Source organism: Puntigrus tetrazona, chromosome 2 (genome assembly GCF_018831695.1).
Source record: "Puntigrus tetrazona isolate hp1 chromosome 2, ASM1883169v1, whole genome shotgun sequence".
Lineage (NCBI taxonomy): Eukaryota > Metazoa > Chordata > Actinopteri > Cypriniformes > Cyprinidae > Puntigrus > Puntigrus tetrazona.
In genome coordinates, this window is record NC_056700.1 from 25,288,953 (window position 1) to 25,304,877 (window position 15,925).

At 36.5% G+C, this 15,925-nt stretch overlaps 3 protein-coding genes across 3 annotated transcripts; 1 reads left to right on the forward strand and 2 right to left on the reverse strand.

The window, feature by feature from the left end:
• Positions 1–3,955: 3,955 nt before the first annotated feature.
• LOC122327511 (CMRF35-like molecule 7) lies at positions 3,956–7,496 on the reverse strand. The gene is given in 9 exon segments (XM_043222933.1): positions 3,956–4,206; positions 4,209–4,235; positions 4,601–4,650; positions 4,848–4,942; positions 5,023–5,101; positions 5,223–5,449; positions 5,522–5,603; positions 7,017–7,361; positions 7,421–7,496. Coding segments are annotated over 9 exon segments (1,074 nt in total). The 3' UTR covers positions 3,956–4,113.
• A 1,371-nt stretch (positions 7,497–8,867) lies between these two features.
• LOC122322956 (dolichyl-diphosphooligosaccharide--protein glycosyltransferase subunit dad1) lies at positions 8,868–10,885 on the reverse strand. Its single transcript, XM_043216573.1, has 3 exons — positions 10,568–10,885; positions 9,964–10,114; positions 8,868–9,104 (listed from the first exon to the last, which is right to left on the reverse strand). Exons 1-2 carry the CDS (start codon positions 10,776–10,778, stop codon positions 9,984–9,986), a joined length of 342 nt encoding a protein of 113 aa, XP_043072508.1. The 5' UTR covers positions 10,779–10,885; the 3' UTR covers positions 8,868–9,104; positions 9,964–9,983.
• Positions 10,886–11,247: 362 nt separating this feature from the next.
• Positions 11,248–15,771, forward strand: LOC122363040 ((Lyso)-N-acylphosphatidylethanolamine lipase-like). The gene is given in 9 exon segments (XM_043264908.1): positions 11,248–11,399; positions 12,431–12,519; positions 12,700–12,804; positions 12,882–13,170; positions 13,761–13,945; positions 14,845–14,870; positions 14,872–14,957; positions 15,088–15,274; positions 15,352–15,771. Coding segments are annotated over 9 exon segments (1,104 nt in total). The 5' UTR covers positions 11,248–11,352; the 3' UTR covers positions 15,442–15,771.
• Positions 15,772–15,925: the final 154 nt, after the last annotated feature.

Below are 15,925 nucleotides of genomic sequence, written 5' to 3' on the forward strand. Positions count from 1 at the left end.
TGAGTTTCCTCCATAGGGTGGCTGTGCGCCTCTTAGAGATTGAAGCTCTAGGGTAAGAAGCTCAGTCACTCGGAAAGAGATTGGGTAGACCCGCTGCTCCTCCACATTGAGAAGCTGAGGTGGCTTGGGCATCTGTTCCGATACATACACATATTATAAAAATAGAACAAGAAAAAAAATATATGCATATGTGTAATAAAATATAGGCAAAAATAAATGCATTAAACTATGCATTACAATTATAGCAAATTAATAAATTATATAAATGAAAATTTTTCAAATAATAAATAAAACATACAATAAATAAAAATAAAATAAATACATTACATTATAAATTAATTAGGAAGAGAACTGGTTTCTCCCAAGGTTTTTTTCTTGGTGCTGTTGCCTCTGGCTTGCTTACTTAGGGACACTTAATTTCCAGCGATAGATTGCACAGATATATATATATATATATATATATATATATATATATATATATATATATATATATATTTTTTTTTTTTTTTTTTTTTTTTTTATTTATTTATTTTTTTTATTATAATTATTTTTTGTAATGATTCTGAAAGGTTCCATAATAATTTCATTATTCTGTCACACGTGACTCTTTTGTTGTTGTTTTGTCCTGTGCCATGTGTGACCTACTTTCTGTTAATTGTCTAATTTGTCGTCAGCTGTGTCTTGTTAATTTAGTCAATTCCTGTGTGCATTTAAGTTCCAGTTTGCTTCTGTTTAATTGTTGGTTCTCGTCGTTTATATGTGCAGTTATTTTCTTTTTGTCCGTCCGTCTGCCTGCCTATTTGAAATTATATTATTGAATTTTTTTATTTCACAAGGGTTTTAGATCTAAAATTATCTCCTAAATCTGTGGGACAAAAAGTAGACATCAGATTATTGATAGACTAAAAAGGTTCATTGTAAGTATATCATATTACTAAAGCTAATTATCAAATTAACTAAGCCAACTAACTTAATGATTCTATGCAACATAGTTTGAAGATCTAGAACCCAAAGGACAGTTAAGGGTGATATTTTAACAACCAAACAGAAACCTGAAACTAATGACCACAAAATGACTTCTTAATGATGAATGAATAACTGAAAGAATACAATTTGAGAAAAAGAAAAAAAATACAGTATCTTAAATAAACGGGAATTAAATCTATAGAGGAATTAGACTTTTTCAGTCTGATTCTGCAAAAGATTCAATTACAGATTTCATAGTGTTCATTTGAAGTCCTGCAGCAAATCAAAGCATATACTTTTTTTTAAGTCCGTAAACTATACATTCACAAGAAAAATGCCATATTTCTCCAGTTCGTTTGTGAAATAATCATGGTTAGAATCTGCCACACTATTCAAATGTCTATTTCTGCATCTTGTGTCTATTATTGCAGTATGATTTCAGATAATCACACCCTTAAACCGTCTTTAAAACAAACTGAACTGTGATTAGTTGCTTTACATGTCAAATATTTATCTAGAAACCTGGGGAAGACCTTGGAAATGTGAGAACAGCCTGTGATCTCTAATTCTGTGACAGACAGAAACGCTCCTCTGAGTGCCACCTGAATAGGTGAATAGGTAGAGAAAAAGATGAAAATGTGAGTGTTGAACATAGATTTAGGGCACATTGTGAAAAAAAAGATTGTTAAATATGTTGCACACGCTGAGTTTTCGTGAATGTGAAAAATGAAACCATGTTAATACTAACATGTTCTTCTCAGAGCTGGTGTCTGTGCTCACTGTTGCTGGTAGGAATAGAAAATAAATGTCAAATTGAATTAAATGTTAAGATCGTTTGAATGACCTGGTTGTGCAAAAACTAAAGAATAAAAGTAAAGACAAAACATGCACTAATAATATTAGAATTATTTTAAAAAGATAACACAAATCCTTCTGTGGTCACAACTGCTGTCAAATTAGAATTAAGAAAAGAATATAATTATAGTCTGGATTACCTGGTTTTGGTTCAGTCACAGCGAAAACAGAAACAGGATCTTCTAAAGCAGCATCAGAAACTGAAAAGATAGAGAACTATAGTCTTTTTCTCTCGATGGTCCAGCAACAAACACTGTGTGACTTGATTAGTGAAGCCTACTTCAGAAGACATGAAGTTCAACAGGAACCTGCAGATCTCCTACAGAGCAGAAGTACCAGCCAGAATCAGCTGTCCGTCTCAGTCCAGTCATCAAAGTACAGTGAAGGATCTTCTCCCATCATCATCACTGATCTGGGACGTGATGAACTCTAAGGATGTGTGAGTCCTCCCCACTGTGTAACATCTCTCAGCTACTATATCACCACCACTCTTTAGTTTTATACTGATATCCAGAACTGTAGAGACACTGAACACTGATATCTCAAGCTTCATGTCTCAGATACACTGCTGCTTCACCACAGACACATCAGAACTAGACACACACACTGCGCAGTCATAGGCATTGAAAGACAGAATCTTGATTTTTTTCAATTGGAGATATGTAAGTCGCCCCCATACTAATAGTTAAGACTATAAGCTGAAGACTGTTCTGCTCCGCATCCACATTAAATATCCATTTCAATCTCGACGCACACCAATAAGATCCCCAGTGTTTTCATACCGCAGGTTATTCATTAATAATAGTAAAAAGAAACTCCCGATTCGTATTATCAATTACTGACACTTTTCCTTTGAACCATACGCTATATTACCAGGGAATCAGAGCAGTAATTGTAGGCTCCTGTTGTATCAAAACACCAGTATTTCTTATATTTTTTTGCATATATCTTGTCATAATAACACGGAATAATGAATGATTCTCAGTATGAACCGTTAACAATCTTGTGCTGCATTCAGAACCTGGATTAAAAAAAATTTAAAATTCTATGCTGTTAGAAATAATGCATGCATGTATGCTTTTAGCTCAAATGATCAATGCACATTAACTTTTTATAACTTTTTAAGATTTTTAGGCTCCAAATTTATTATGAATGCATAAGGTAACATGCTGTATTTAATGCTTTTCATTTCTTTCAAACCGCTTTCCTACCTTCGCTGGGTCCATCTTCTTGGGCTGTGCTGAGAATCCTTTAGCCAATTTGATGTAAAAAATGACCAGCCTTTTAAAAATTCCTTGTAAATGTTTCAATATGATCACTATCTTGTCTTGTGTGAACTCTGTATAGCTAAAACCGTAAACTCTGCACCTCATTGCAAGCATGGTAGACCCACTTCCACCGCAAAAGAGTGCTTTGTAAGTAATCTCCCTGATTTTAAAATACACTCAGACAGAGCATAGCATTTTATACAGCAAAACATGTCAACTAACAAAAATTAAAAACACTTGCCTGTTATGAGCCACAGGAAAAACACAATGAGCTTCCTTAAACTCACGGTCCTTTTGTCTAAATGTTGCAATGTTTGTTATCTTCCCCGCATCTTAATCACGTACTTTTTGTTTGTGGTGATACTACAGAAACAGCTTTACTCTTATCTCATTATACAGCTTCTCTCTTTCTTATTCCATACGATCCTGGTCTTCCTGAATGATTGCAAATTCAGCAAAAATCATTGGTCTAGAATATTCTAATAAGAATTTACTTAATTTGCAATGCAGTCAACAGTCAAGTGTTTCCTTCTTGAAGTTTCTGGGTATTAACGCCATTTCCTTCTCTAGTTCCCAGTAGTAGAATGACGGTCGGCCTCATTTATTTATATGTAGTAGGTGACAACCACAAAGATTTGAAAAGGACTTGATACAGGATGTAAATAAAGCACCATTACTGTAAAGAGGGTGATAACCGATGATGCTTTTATTATTTAAATGATGATAAAACACATGACAAGTGATTAAATAGTGTCTGTTATGGTAAGAAGTGAGATATGGACACATTCTCGGTGCTTCTGTATGTTTTTGTAAACATTCACACATCTTTCGCACATTTTCTGCACTGTTAGATATGAATAAAACGCGTCCTAAACTCTGCACTCGTAAGGCTTCTGCTTACAGACAGAGGAATACATGACATAAAATATGCATTCAAATGAAAGCTGATCTTCTATTTAACTGTTACATGACAAATATTACCCCTGCCGCCTGTGGGACTCAAAGTGTCCATCAGTTTGCTTTTTTAATCTCCTTCGGCATCATGAATGTCCATGAGTTTGTTGTTTCCCATCACTGGGAAACAGTTGGAGTGTTCAGGAAAATCAACGAGGCGTTCTTACAGTCTCCTTCTCTCCAAGGACACATCTGCAAACGGGTAAAACAGTATCAAATACAAACATTTTATCACAGTTGGACACCAGAGATAATCGTGAGCTCTGTATCTGAATAAATCTTTGAGGAGCACTTCATGTGTAATCTCTTGTTAAAGCATCTCCTTGAAATATTAGTTTCAAAAATCATGCTTATGGCACACTGATTTCTAATGTGATGAATGGGTTATATTTCTTTCACAAACGTCTGCTCATTTTGTAGCATTTTCTTTATGGGAAAATTGTACATCTTTCAAATGCTTTATTAAAATTACATTTTACTCTTTCCACATTTTTATTTGAAGTAATGTAATATATTTTTTAATGCTGACTGTAAGGTAACCGAAAAAATGCACTGACTGTGAGATTATCGTTCACTTCATTCGTCCCTCTGTGTTTCTGCTTTTCCTCTGCAAAGTTAAGAAGCAAATTTATGCAGACAAAACAAAACTGAATGCACCATTTTTATTTTAAAGCTAAACGATGAACAAATACTTAATAGATATCTAAAAGACACAAAGATACTAGTTTGAGTAACTGCTGACTCATCCATTCATTCAATGAATTTGTAAGAAAGTAAAAAACTACAAAAAATGTAAAAACGTACTAAACAGGTGTCGTAATTTCCAAATTGCCAAAAACGCCATCATGACCAAAAGCACGATCCCGCACACTACAAGAGGAGACTCCCAAACAGGACGACTGAAACAGATGTTTGTTTATATATGACATTCATAAGAAATGAATATAGAGAAGTGTGCTGGTGTACATCAGAAGGTCACCTGTGAGGGTCATTCGAGCTCATTACAGATGGATTTCTGACTGTTGTCTTCAGAATCTGGATGGGAGACGCTGTGCTCACTGGCATAAGAACAGAAATCAAATGCATTACGAGCAGAGATTATTTATGCAAAAAAATCAAACTACATCAGCAGTAGTTTTCTCCTTATTTGCACCATTCAGGCTCCTCTGTGTGACGTACGTGTTGTGGTTTGTGCTGTGACTGACACATGAACAGCCACCTGCTGCTGACCGGCTCCGCACCAGTACCAGCCAGCGTCTCTCATCTCCAGCTGCTGTATCGTCACCGTGAACGTGCTGTCCCTGTCATCACGGATGAAGACTTTTCTGCTGTTGAATGTTCCTGCGGAGTCCGTCGCCACGCAGGAGTTCCAGTTCCGCTGCGACACCACACGCTTCTCACTGGACCTGAAGAGAAGTCAATGATGTGATGGATTTGAATATTAAATCAGAAAAATGTGTCAGAGTTATTAATGTTACCTGAGGTTTTTACTGTAGAGACACTGCACAGTGACGCTGCTGCCTTCATCTGCACTCAGCATACTGCTCACCACTGACATGCCTGCAGCACAACCATCAGTCACACTCACTACAACACATTTTATTATGTGTTTTCCCCAGTATCAGTCTATACAGTACACTATTCTGACAAAGCAAAAACAGAAGTGTCACAAATTTATTAAAGATAAAAAAAAACTAAAATAATTATGTTGCATAAGTATTCATACCCTTAACTAAATATTATGCGGAAGCATCTTCAGTCTCAAGTATTTTTGTTTGATGAGACAAGCTTGCCTCATCAGCAATTTGGTAATTTTCTGATATTCGTCACCTCACCTGTTCACTTTTCAAGCTCTGTCAGGTTGGATGGGGGCAGATGCATATGTTCAGGTTTCTCCGGAAATATTTGATTGGGTTCAATCCCAGGTTATGTCTGGGTCACTCAAGGACATTCACAGAGTTGTCTATAAGCCACTCTTGCTGTGTGTTTAGGGTCATTGTCCTGTTGGCAGGTGAACCTTCTGCCCAGTCTGAGTTTCTGAAAGCTCTGGGCTGGGTTTCCTTTAAGGCTATCTCTATATTTCACTGCACTGAGCGATCCTCTCAGTCCCTGCTGCTGATAAACAGCCCCACAGCATGAGGCTGACTCCAGCACACTTTACTTTTGGGATGGTACTCTGCAGGTGATGAGCAGAGCTGGGTTCATTCAAACATGATGCTTAGACTTGAGGTTCATCAGACCGGAGAATCTCGTGTCTCAGAGTCTCAGAGGTAACAATCTTGTGTCTCAGAGTCTCTTTTTTGCACATGTGTTTTCACGTGTCTTAACTGAGGACAGGATAGAGTCTCTCCGAACCACCATAAAGCCCAAATTGATCAATTGCTGCAGTGATGTTTGTCCTTCTGTAGATTTCTTCTATCTCCACATGATCATGGAGCTCATCAGATGCAGTTTGGCAGGAGGCAAGATCTAGGAAGAGTCCTGGTTGTTTAAAACTTCTTCCATTAAGGTTAACAAAGACCAAAGCTTCTGTGACCCTTCAGTGAAGCAAAAGTCTTTTGCGAACTCTTCCACAGATGTGTGGCTTAACGCAAACCAGACAGTTCTATTTGACCTCAATGCATGTTTTTTCTAATGCTGTTAGACCTTTATTAAGACGTGTGTGCCTTTCCAATCATACATATTCAACTGTATTTGCCACAGGTTTACGTCACCCTAAGCGTGTGAATACATGAGCTAAATGTCAACTGTCCCAGATAAGGGTACGAATACTTATGCGATGAAATTTGAATTTTGGAATTTGAAGCAGTTTCGCCACAGCACAAATATATTAATCTCTAATAGCATGTTTATATTATTGTCTCTTTTGTCAATTAATATATCATTTTTGTAACAGTGCAAGTTTAATTAGTGTATAGATTTATGCATTTTCAGGTTTATAACGTTTGTAATGAGCTATACTTTCCCTCTTACCCTGAATGACGCTGATATGAAGCGAGGCGGTGCTGTCAGTCACCCACATTCCCCCGAGCTCCACCCCGCACCAGTACCAGCCCGAGTCCTCCTCCGTCAGCTCACGCATGCTGACGGTGAACACGTGCTGGGTGGGGTCGTCCGCGATCGTCACCCTTCCCTTCCCGGTAGGGGCCGAGTCCGGGTCATCGGTGCGAGCGAGGCTCGTGCAGAACTCTCTCATCCGGCCCTGACACCAGTACTTCACGTGACTGATGTACTGTGGGTTATAGTGACACGGGACAGTCACGGAGCCGCCTTCCAGCACAGACACATCTCCTACAGTGCTCACTGTGCAGAGACAACCTGAAAGATACTCAGCACTTCAATACAGACTACATTTCACGATTAACAATAGGACCTACATCCTTCTAGCAGACATGACAGTGCTAAGCAATCTTCCTGCAGATACAGGTCTTGCAGGGAATACATTTCCAGCATCCTGTCCATATGTTGGGCATAATAAAATGTTGCCTACACTTTATACGTCACATGAAGGATATAAGTAACTAGAATTATGAATTTAAATGCATAATATTTGAGTAACTGTATATGCGTAATATGCTGTAGCTAATATGAATGCAGTAAAACCATAAAATAATGAATATACTGTATGAATAGGAAAAAAGAAAACATCACCATATCGGAAATTCTGATACACCATATACATAAGCAGCAATAAAATGTAAGTCCATGATAATCAGTTCTGCAGCATTCTAATGTATAGTGAAATACAAATGTATCATAACTTGATGTTAGAATTGTTGTTATTGACCTAAAAAAAAAAGTGATCAAATTTTATTAAAAAAATCATAAAGCCAGACTGCTTCTGGTTTCATTTACACTCATAATAGCAATAAATAAATAATAAAATACTGAAAAACAGTAAGTAGTCCAATATTTTCAGTCACAATCAAAATAAATTGCCATTATAAGGTAAAACCCGTAGATGTTTTATTTGATGAAATTATTGAAAATGAAACAATCAGTCTGTATTTGTGCATGAACAGGCCTGCTTTTCACTGCCAGTTTATTTACTTTCAGTTTTTTATTTAACTAATGAAACCCAAAACATCCATCATCTGTAGTCCATCGGTCTCCAACGAGCAACAATCGAGCAGAAAAATCCTAATAACAAAATTATGTGTACATTCTGGTGACTCTTTTGAAAGTGAAAAAATATCATGTGTTTGGAAAAGTTGAGTTAATGGCAGGCTCTCAAAAGTACATTGAGGAATTGGGTCAGTGTTTTTCTCCCAATGAAAACTGCAGCTAGAAACGCTTTCATTCCGGGTTTTAACGGTTTCAAACGGTTCAATATATTGTTCGGAAGAGAAGTAGTATTCACGCATTTAGAAATTTTTGCTGTAAAATGCTTGTAAACTCTAAACTCCTATGAACACAGCTTGGACAAATTCCTAACTAAATGAAGCAGTTTTCTTTTTCAACATCTGTTTTTGCAAAATGAAAGCTCACCTGGCAGAAGGGAAACAATAAAAGTAGTAGAAGAGTCATCGCTGAGGCTGTGACAATCCTATTCTTAAAGACAGTTGTTGTGAGAAGAAATATTTCTGCGTTCGCTCTCACTTCCTTCGGCCCTAAACTACGTCCAGATGTGGGAGCTCGTTTTAACCATTTGTGCTCCACGCTGCAACTGTGTTCAGTGCAGTATTGATATATAAACACCGGACAGAGTGGAATAAAAGAAAAGTTCTTCAAAATTTTATTTTTAAATATATCTCAGACAGATAGATTCAATGTGCTTAGCTAGATTCGTCGTGCAATAAAAAAAACAACACAGGACCACTGAACTGTTTTAAAGGCATTTATTTCTGTTTCACCAGCTTTCAGAGAGTTTTACAAAAGTAGAAAAAAAAAATTAAGGAACAAGACAAGAACTTATCATAAATGACAATTCTGTCAAAACGAATATTAACATTGAGAGCTCTGCAAACAGTTGTGTGTGTGTGTGTGTGTGTGTGTGTGTGTGTGTGTGTGTGTGTGTTTGTAGTTGTTATGCACTTGAGCTGAAGCGTTTGGTCTTCATATCTGTGAAAAAAAAACAAGATCCATCAGAGCTGGCTGCAAAATACCAGATTAGCTTGAGAAAAGAAAGTCATAGAAAATACATTTATAGTCCATTAAAAAAAATGTCTATCTTCCTAATGCTCCAGTAATTTGTCCCATTATGGATGTAGATGATTTAGCAAAATATTATGTACAGTGCATGACTGACATTGAATTTATTGATGGCCATAACAAGTCATGCAATAAAACACAGAAACACGTTACATTAGAAGTAATTAATGGTTAAATGAATCGCTATGAAAAAAGACTTGTTGATTGTGTGATCCTATTATAGCAGTGAGAACAATGGAAAGCAAATCTTCTGAAATACAGTTTTACACTCAAGTTGGACTCATATGACTTAAATAATAAATACCAAAAAAACTGAATACAGCATAAATCAGCTTTAATAAGACTTAAAGATTAGGACTCATTGTGTGACATTTCTAGCGCTGTCAAAAAAAGCAGCTTCCAGCACTTAAAACATAATTAAATCCAAACAGATGCAAACTAATCGCCAATGATGATCATTTTAATAATTGGCATATACTTGCTTTGGCGATATATATTGAATCACAAATAAAAGGGTCTTTGCAGTGATTAAAAATGGCAAAACTGAAAGTTTCGTCTTGAAAAAACGTGAATGCAAAATGTGAAATAATTTAATAATTTTAGGCGATTGTGTGCAACTGAACATTTCATTGCACAAAAATGTATACGTGACACAAAGAAGGATTCATTATCTGTCAGCTACAGAGTTATTAGAGAATTTTTTTTAAAACTGAGCAAACAGTTTACAGTGTATTTAAAAAGACTGATGGGGTGTTACTGGTACACACACCTGCTGTAAGAGGCTCTCATTCAACCAACAAAATTGACAACCACTAGATGCAGAACCGTGTGAGCAAAGAGGAAATCAGCAAATGCTCTCTCAGGAGACACGGTCAGGAAATCTCTTTTATTCTGAGGGTTGATCTGGATGCGAAGACAAACTGAAGACAGAACATAAAAACACAAATGATCAACATACATGTTCATATCAACATACATTAGCTGAAGTTAAAGTGGCTGAAAATTACAGAGAATAATAGATGCTATTTATCATTTTTGATCACCATAACATATGCGCATACGTACTTTTTAAGTAGTTTTATGTCTGCTTATAACACTTAATTTTAAATAAAACTAAATAAAGCAAATAGGCATTTACTTTAGTTACAAATAAACTTAAAGTGTATGTACACATATACATTAAATGTTATACATTATCTTAAAGGTACGGTTTAAAAAACAGCAATAAAATTATGCCTTTTAACGTCCAAGAAGCCTTTACTCATATTATAAAGGGAGTTTGGGAATGTATACATTTAACGAGTTTACGATACTAAATTTGAACCAAAATCACTTCTGATTCTTGCCATATATGATTAAATAAGCGTTAATACCGGCCAGTATGAAGGATCCCACACACGAAATGAACCCAGACAAGAAGCTGTTGAAGGGGAACGTTCCCACCAGCAGACAGTACAGGAACTGGAACACTCCGGTCAGCAGAATATACAGCAGATACGCGTCGATGGTCTTCAGCTTAGTCGGCGTGCTGCTCCTGTACTCCTCCACAAAACGCGATATAACGGAAAACACCGAATTCGACATGATATCTGCAGGAACTGCGCACAGAAAGCCACGAAATCAAGCAGCAGGGAAATGAATGACGTGTAAGAGAGAGACAGATGTGCGTCTTCTAAACGCTCCCCGACGCAACGGCAGGTGAATTTTAGTTCCGGTGCTTGTGAAACGTTCGATGCGAAAAAATTGATTCTAGTCACACATTCCTCACAGTATGCTTTTACAGAGGTTTACAGAGGCTTTTAATTGTTGAATTCTAAAATGCATCATTTATTCACGTTTTTCCATTCCAAAACCACATTACTCGATTATTCCTTATCACCTTAATAGCGCGCCGACGGCTTGAAACTTTGACATTTCGTTACAAATACGTTCACAAATTAAGATGAAAGTTGTCTCGTGACACTTCACCCACTTCTTTTATTTCTGTGACGCGGCTCCTTTAAAGGCGCTGACGTCAGCGTTACAAAACACAAAACACGGGCCTTTTAAAGTGACGGTCTGTCTGTTTATGTGACAGATCCGGTAGCGAATACAGCCGTCCGAAGAAGCGTTATGTCAGTCTGTTCTTGTGGAGTTTTCCCGTACCGTACTGATACTAATGTCTCCTACAAACGCCGATGCAATGCAAGACGAGACTGACACCGAGTGAGTATCTGAATATACCATCATATGATACTAGACCCTTGAGATGCGAGTCTCTCACGACGTTTCCTGTTTTTATGAAACAAGCTGCGCGTTTAACATATCGCATGTAACATTCAGAATCCATGCAGTGAGGGAAATAGGGTAATACATTAATACTGGGCCTGTCATGGTTTGTTCAGGATGGTCTCATAACGTTATGCAAAGTCATGCTGGGTTATTACATCATATATACTTATGGCTCAGTTTATGTACTAAATAACATTTACAATCATTTGCAACTTATTTTGTGTGTGTGTGTGTGTGTGTGTGTGTGTGTGTCTCTGCCTCTGCGTCTGTGTGTGTGTGTGTGTGTGTGTGTGTGTGTGTGTATTCCTTATAAGAGTGTTAAATTTCACATTTAGGAGTAAAATGTTGATTTAAATGCCAGTGACAAATTCCATTCATGTGACAATATTATGTAAAATTAAATTGTATTAAAATAAAGTGACGCTACCGACATAATTAACATTTTTGTGTTTTTCTCACAAAATAAAATGTAATTATTAAATAAAAACTATTTTATAATAAAGTCATGCCATTATTATTATTATTTATTGCTTGCAATAACATTTAAATGCTAAATAATGCTTCCAGATATATGGTGAACAGTTGCTAACATAAATAAAAATGAATTTTATGGTAAAGCGATTCTCATTGACTTGCGTTTTACGGCTTGTTATCGCTTCTTATTTTGCTATTTAAAACGAAAGTTTACATTTTAGTGCTGATGTCAACTTTCAGTCATATCGAGCATGAGACGCCACGTTATTATTTATTTAAAACATTGCCTTTGTGTGCTTGCGTATGAATTATGCCCTCAAACCGTTATTAATACAGGTTTTATTGCCAGCAGGTGACAGGCTTGTTCTGTGTATAAAGGCAGGTGACGTAACGCTGCATGTACACAGACTGATGACATGTCATGGACAGCCTCATAGTCCTTCCTATACCTCTCATCCATTCACTGACTTTATATGTTTCTCTATGTTCAGGCAGACCTCTGGGAACTGGTCTTGGTGGCCCTCTTGGAGACCAACATCCATGTCACTATTGAAAAGTGCCGAAGCTAAAATTCTCGCCTGTAAGTTACTGTCCTCTTTAAATTTTTAGAAATGTATTATAATATCCTATTATATAATTTGGTATTTTTTTAAATTTTAAGTTGCCCTTGTTACATATACTTACTATTATAATAACAATAAATTATGCATAATTATTTTTTTTTCATATTAGTATTTTTATGTCTTAATAATGTGCCCAGGTCTCCAGAATGACGTTTGGTCCAGGTTTGTGACGTTGCCAAATCAAAACCGAATATGGACCCTTAAAGTCACCGATAAATCAGCCCGCAAGCATAAAGCTGAAGGTAGTTGAGTTTCAGATCCCGTAAAAAGTATTTCGCACAGTTAGATGTTGTCCGAACGCGTCCCTGTGTCTCTACAGCCGCTCAGACGCCCCTAGTGATGATCCACGGCTTTGGAGGCGGCGTCGGCCTCTGGATCCGAAACCTGGACGCTTTGAGTCAGTCTCGACCCGTCTACGCCTTCGACCTGCTGGGCTTCGGTCGCAGCTCTCGGCCCTCGTTCCCGTCTGACGCCTCGTTGGCTGAGGAGCAGTTTGTGTCTTCCATAGAGCACTGGAGACAGTCACTGGGGCTGGAGCGCATGATCCTATTGGGCCACAGCCTGGGTGGTTACCTGGCAACATCCTACACGATCCAACATCCGGAAAGGTATCTAAAAAAAGTTAATAAATTCTAGTTTAATAATTGCAGTAGTAATAATAATATGCGCCATCTACTGAGTTATAGTTCATTTAAAATCCATGTGATGACACAAAAGACGTTTGGTAGAATGTTTACTGATTCTTTTTTTAATTGTTAATATTTAAATGTTTAATTGTAGGTCATGCATGATCAGATTTCGTTAAAAAATATGATGTTTTGGCAGTCTGATTAAATCATTTTGCAATAGTAAACCAAAATATAATACCAAAATACAAATGGAAGACATGCAAAATAAAAAAGTAATAAATAAAATGAATAAAACACAATAATAGTAATAAAATCAACAAATGCTTATGTTACTCTGTTGGTTAAAATGTCTGCTAAGTGCATATGAAAATAAATATAAATAAAACAACAGAAAATCATTTTTCATAAATAATTTTGTAGTTGTTTTTTTTTTTTATATGAAACAATAAATCGTATATTGTTCGAAATGAGGACGAATAATAATTTTTTGCTCGTCAGACTTCGCAAACCATGTTAAAATTGATAATATAATGAAGGAGATGACCTTGAGTTGTTTTCTTGTCCACTAGAGTCAGTCACCTCATCCTGGTGGATGCGTGGGGTTTCCCTGAACGACTTCAGCCTCAGTTACAGGGGTCAGGAGGTCAAGGGTCAGAGGTTAAAAGGGTCTCACCTCCTCGCTGGGTGAAAGCTGTGGTGTCAGTGTTCAGCTTCTTCAACCCGCTGGCCGTCATCAGAGCGGCCGGACCCTGGGGTGAGTATGAGCAGCCTGATGACAGCGACTGTTTTTGGTTGTTTGTTTGGTCTTTTTTTGAGCATTTTCATAACTTCTCTTGCTCCTCATATGAAGCACAGGACATGCAATCCTCTACAGATTTAATCAGTGAAGCTAAGCACTGTCAAATTCTATAATGACAGAGCTGCTTTTTTAAAAAAGTGTGAGTGCAGTAATCATAAACATTTCAATTTCATAATTCTATTAATGAAATGTTCTTCGTGGCTTACACTTATTAACAATGAAAGTTTCTCCTAGTTTGTGATAACAATGTTAATAATTTACATTAATAATAAATATAATTTTTATTAATAATAAATATAAAAAAGTGTCTTTTCTAGGTTTTCTGTGTGTAGCATTTTCTACCTGATAAATTTTAGAGCATGACAAAATTTTATATAAATAAGGTTATATATAAATTAATTAAATACCATTTATTAAAAATGTAAATAAATATTAAAAACCTCTGCCACAAAAAGTACATTTAAAAGTAATAAAATATTCTATAATTAAAATGCATTATATACTTATATTTAAAAAATAAAATAAAATAAAATAAATATATATATATATATATATATATATATATATATATATATATATATATATATATATATATATATATATATATATATATATATATATATATATATATATATATATATATATATATATATATATATATATATATATATATATATATATATAATACAAATACAACTACTATCTAATGTGGCTTTCCTTTTTAAAGCTTTTAAATGCTGTCTATGTAGGAAGCTTACCAGGTTTTGGGAGACGAGCAAGTGAAGATTGGCTTCGATTCAAGGTGATGATCATAATCTGTTGTTCAAACATCATCACATTGTGTTTTCATGCAGGTCCAGGGCTGGTGAACCGATTCCGTCCCCGACTTCAAGAGGAAGTTTGAGGATCTGTTTGATGACGACACCATGACGCAGTATATTTATCACTGTAACGCTCAGAACCCGAGGTACTCTCTTTCCACACACGCGTTCTCATATAGATGCAGAAGAAGCTGTGTGTGTGTGTGTGTGTGTATATATATATATATATATATATATATATATATATATATATATATAATTGTGTTTTCCTCTCAGTGGTGAGGTGGGCTTTAAAGCCATGTGTGAGTCTCTCGGCTGGGCCAAGAGGCCGATGGTTCAGCGTGTTCATCTGCTGCCCCCGTCGATGCCCGTCAGCATGCTGTACGGCTCTCTGTCCTGGGTGGACTCGTCCACCGGAAACACGGTCGCTCAGATGCGAGGCAGAAGCCCCACCAGCATCACGGTGAGAAACGGCCGCGTTTGTGACACAAGACACTCGTAGAGGTTTAAAAATGACGCGATGACTTTTCTCTGTTACAGCTGATCGAAGATGCTTCCCATCACGTCTACGCCGACCAGCCCGAAGAGTTCAACCGAGTGGTGGAGAGTATTTGTAATACTGTAGACTGAATAAGACGCGCATCGGTTTGTAGGTGTGGGCATTTGTATTTTTTAATGTGGGATCAGATTGATAGAAACATTTAAAGGCAAAGCTGTTCTCAGACCTTGTCGCTTCTATTCTAATTTTACTATTTGTGGCCTTCAACGCGGAAAGGCTCTGTGATTGTTCTGCAGGGTTTAACGGAAGCTGGCTGTGTTTGTATATTCGAAGCTATATTTTCTCCAGATTTCTTTTCAATCACGCACTGAGGAGGCTTCGCCGTTAAACCCGTGTCACGAATGCATTGACAATGTTTGGAAAGTCATATTGACTAAAAGAAGAAATGTTTAATAATTCACGAGCGCTTTTAAACGATTGTCTGTTGTTTTTATAATGTGCATATCTCAATATATTGCTATACCTTTAAAAAAGAGGTGTCTGCGTTTGTTTCTCTTTATATATAATACGGGTTTGTGATTTTTACATTTTCTTCTTAGTCTTAATCTTTAAAAG

What these genes read in the sequence shown, in the direction of transcription:
- LOC122322956 (XM_043216573.1), bottom strand. Translation starts at nt 10,778, where the DNA reads ATGTCGAATTCGGTGTTTTCCGTTATATCGCGTTTTGTGGAGGAGTAC. An exon ending in GGGATCCTTCATACTGGCCG is followed by an intron (nt 10,115 to 10,567) that starts GTATTAACGCTT and finishes TTCTGTCTTCAG; the next exon opens with TTTGTCTTCGCATCCAGATC.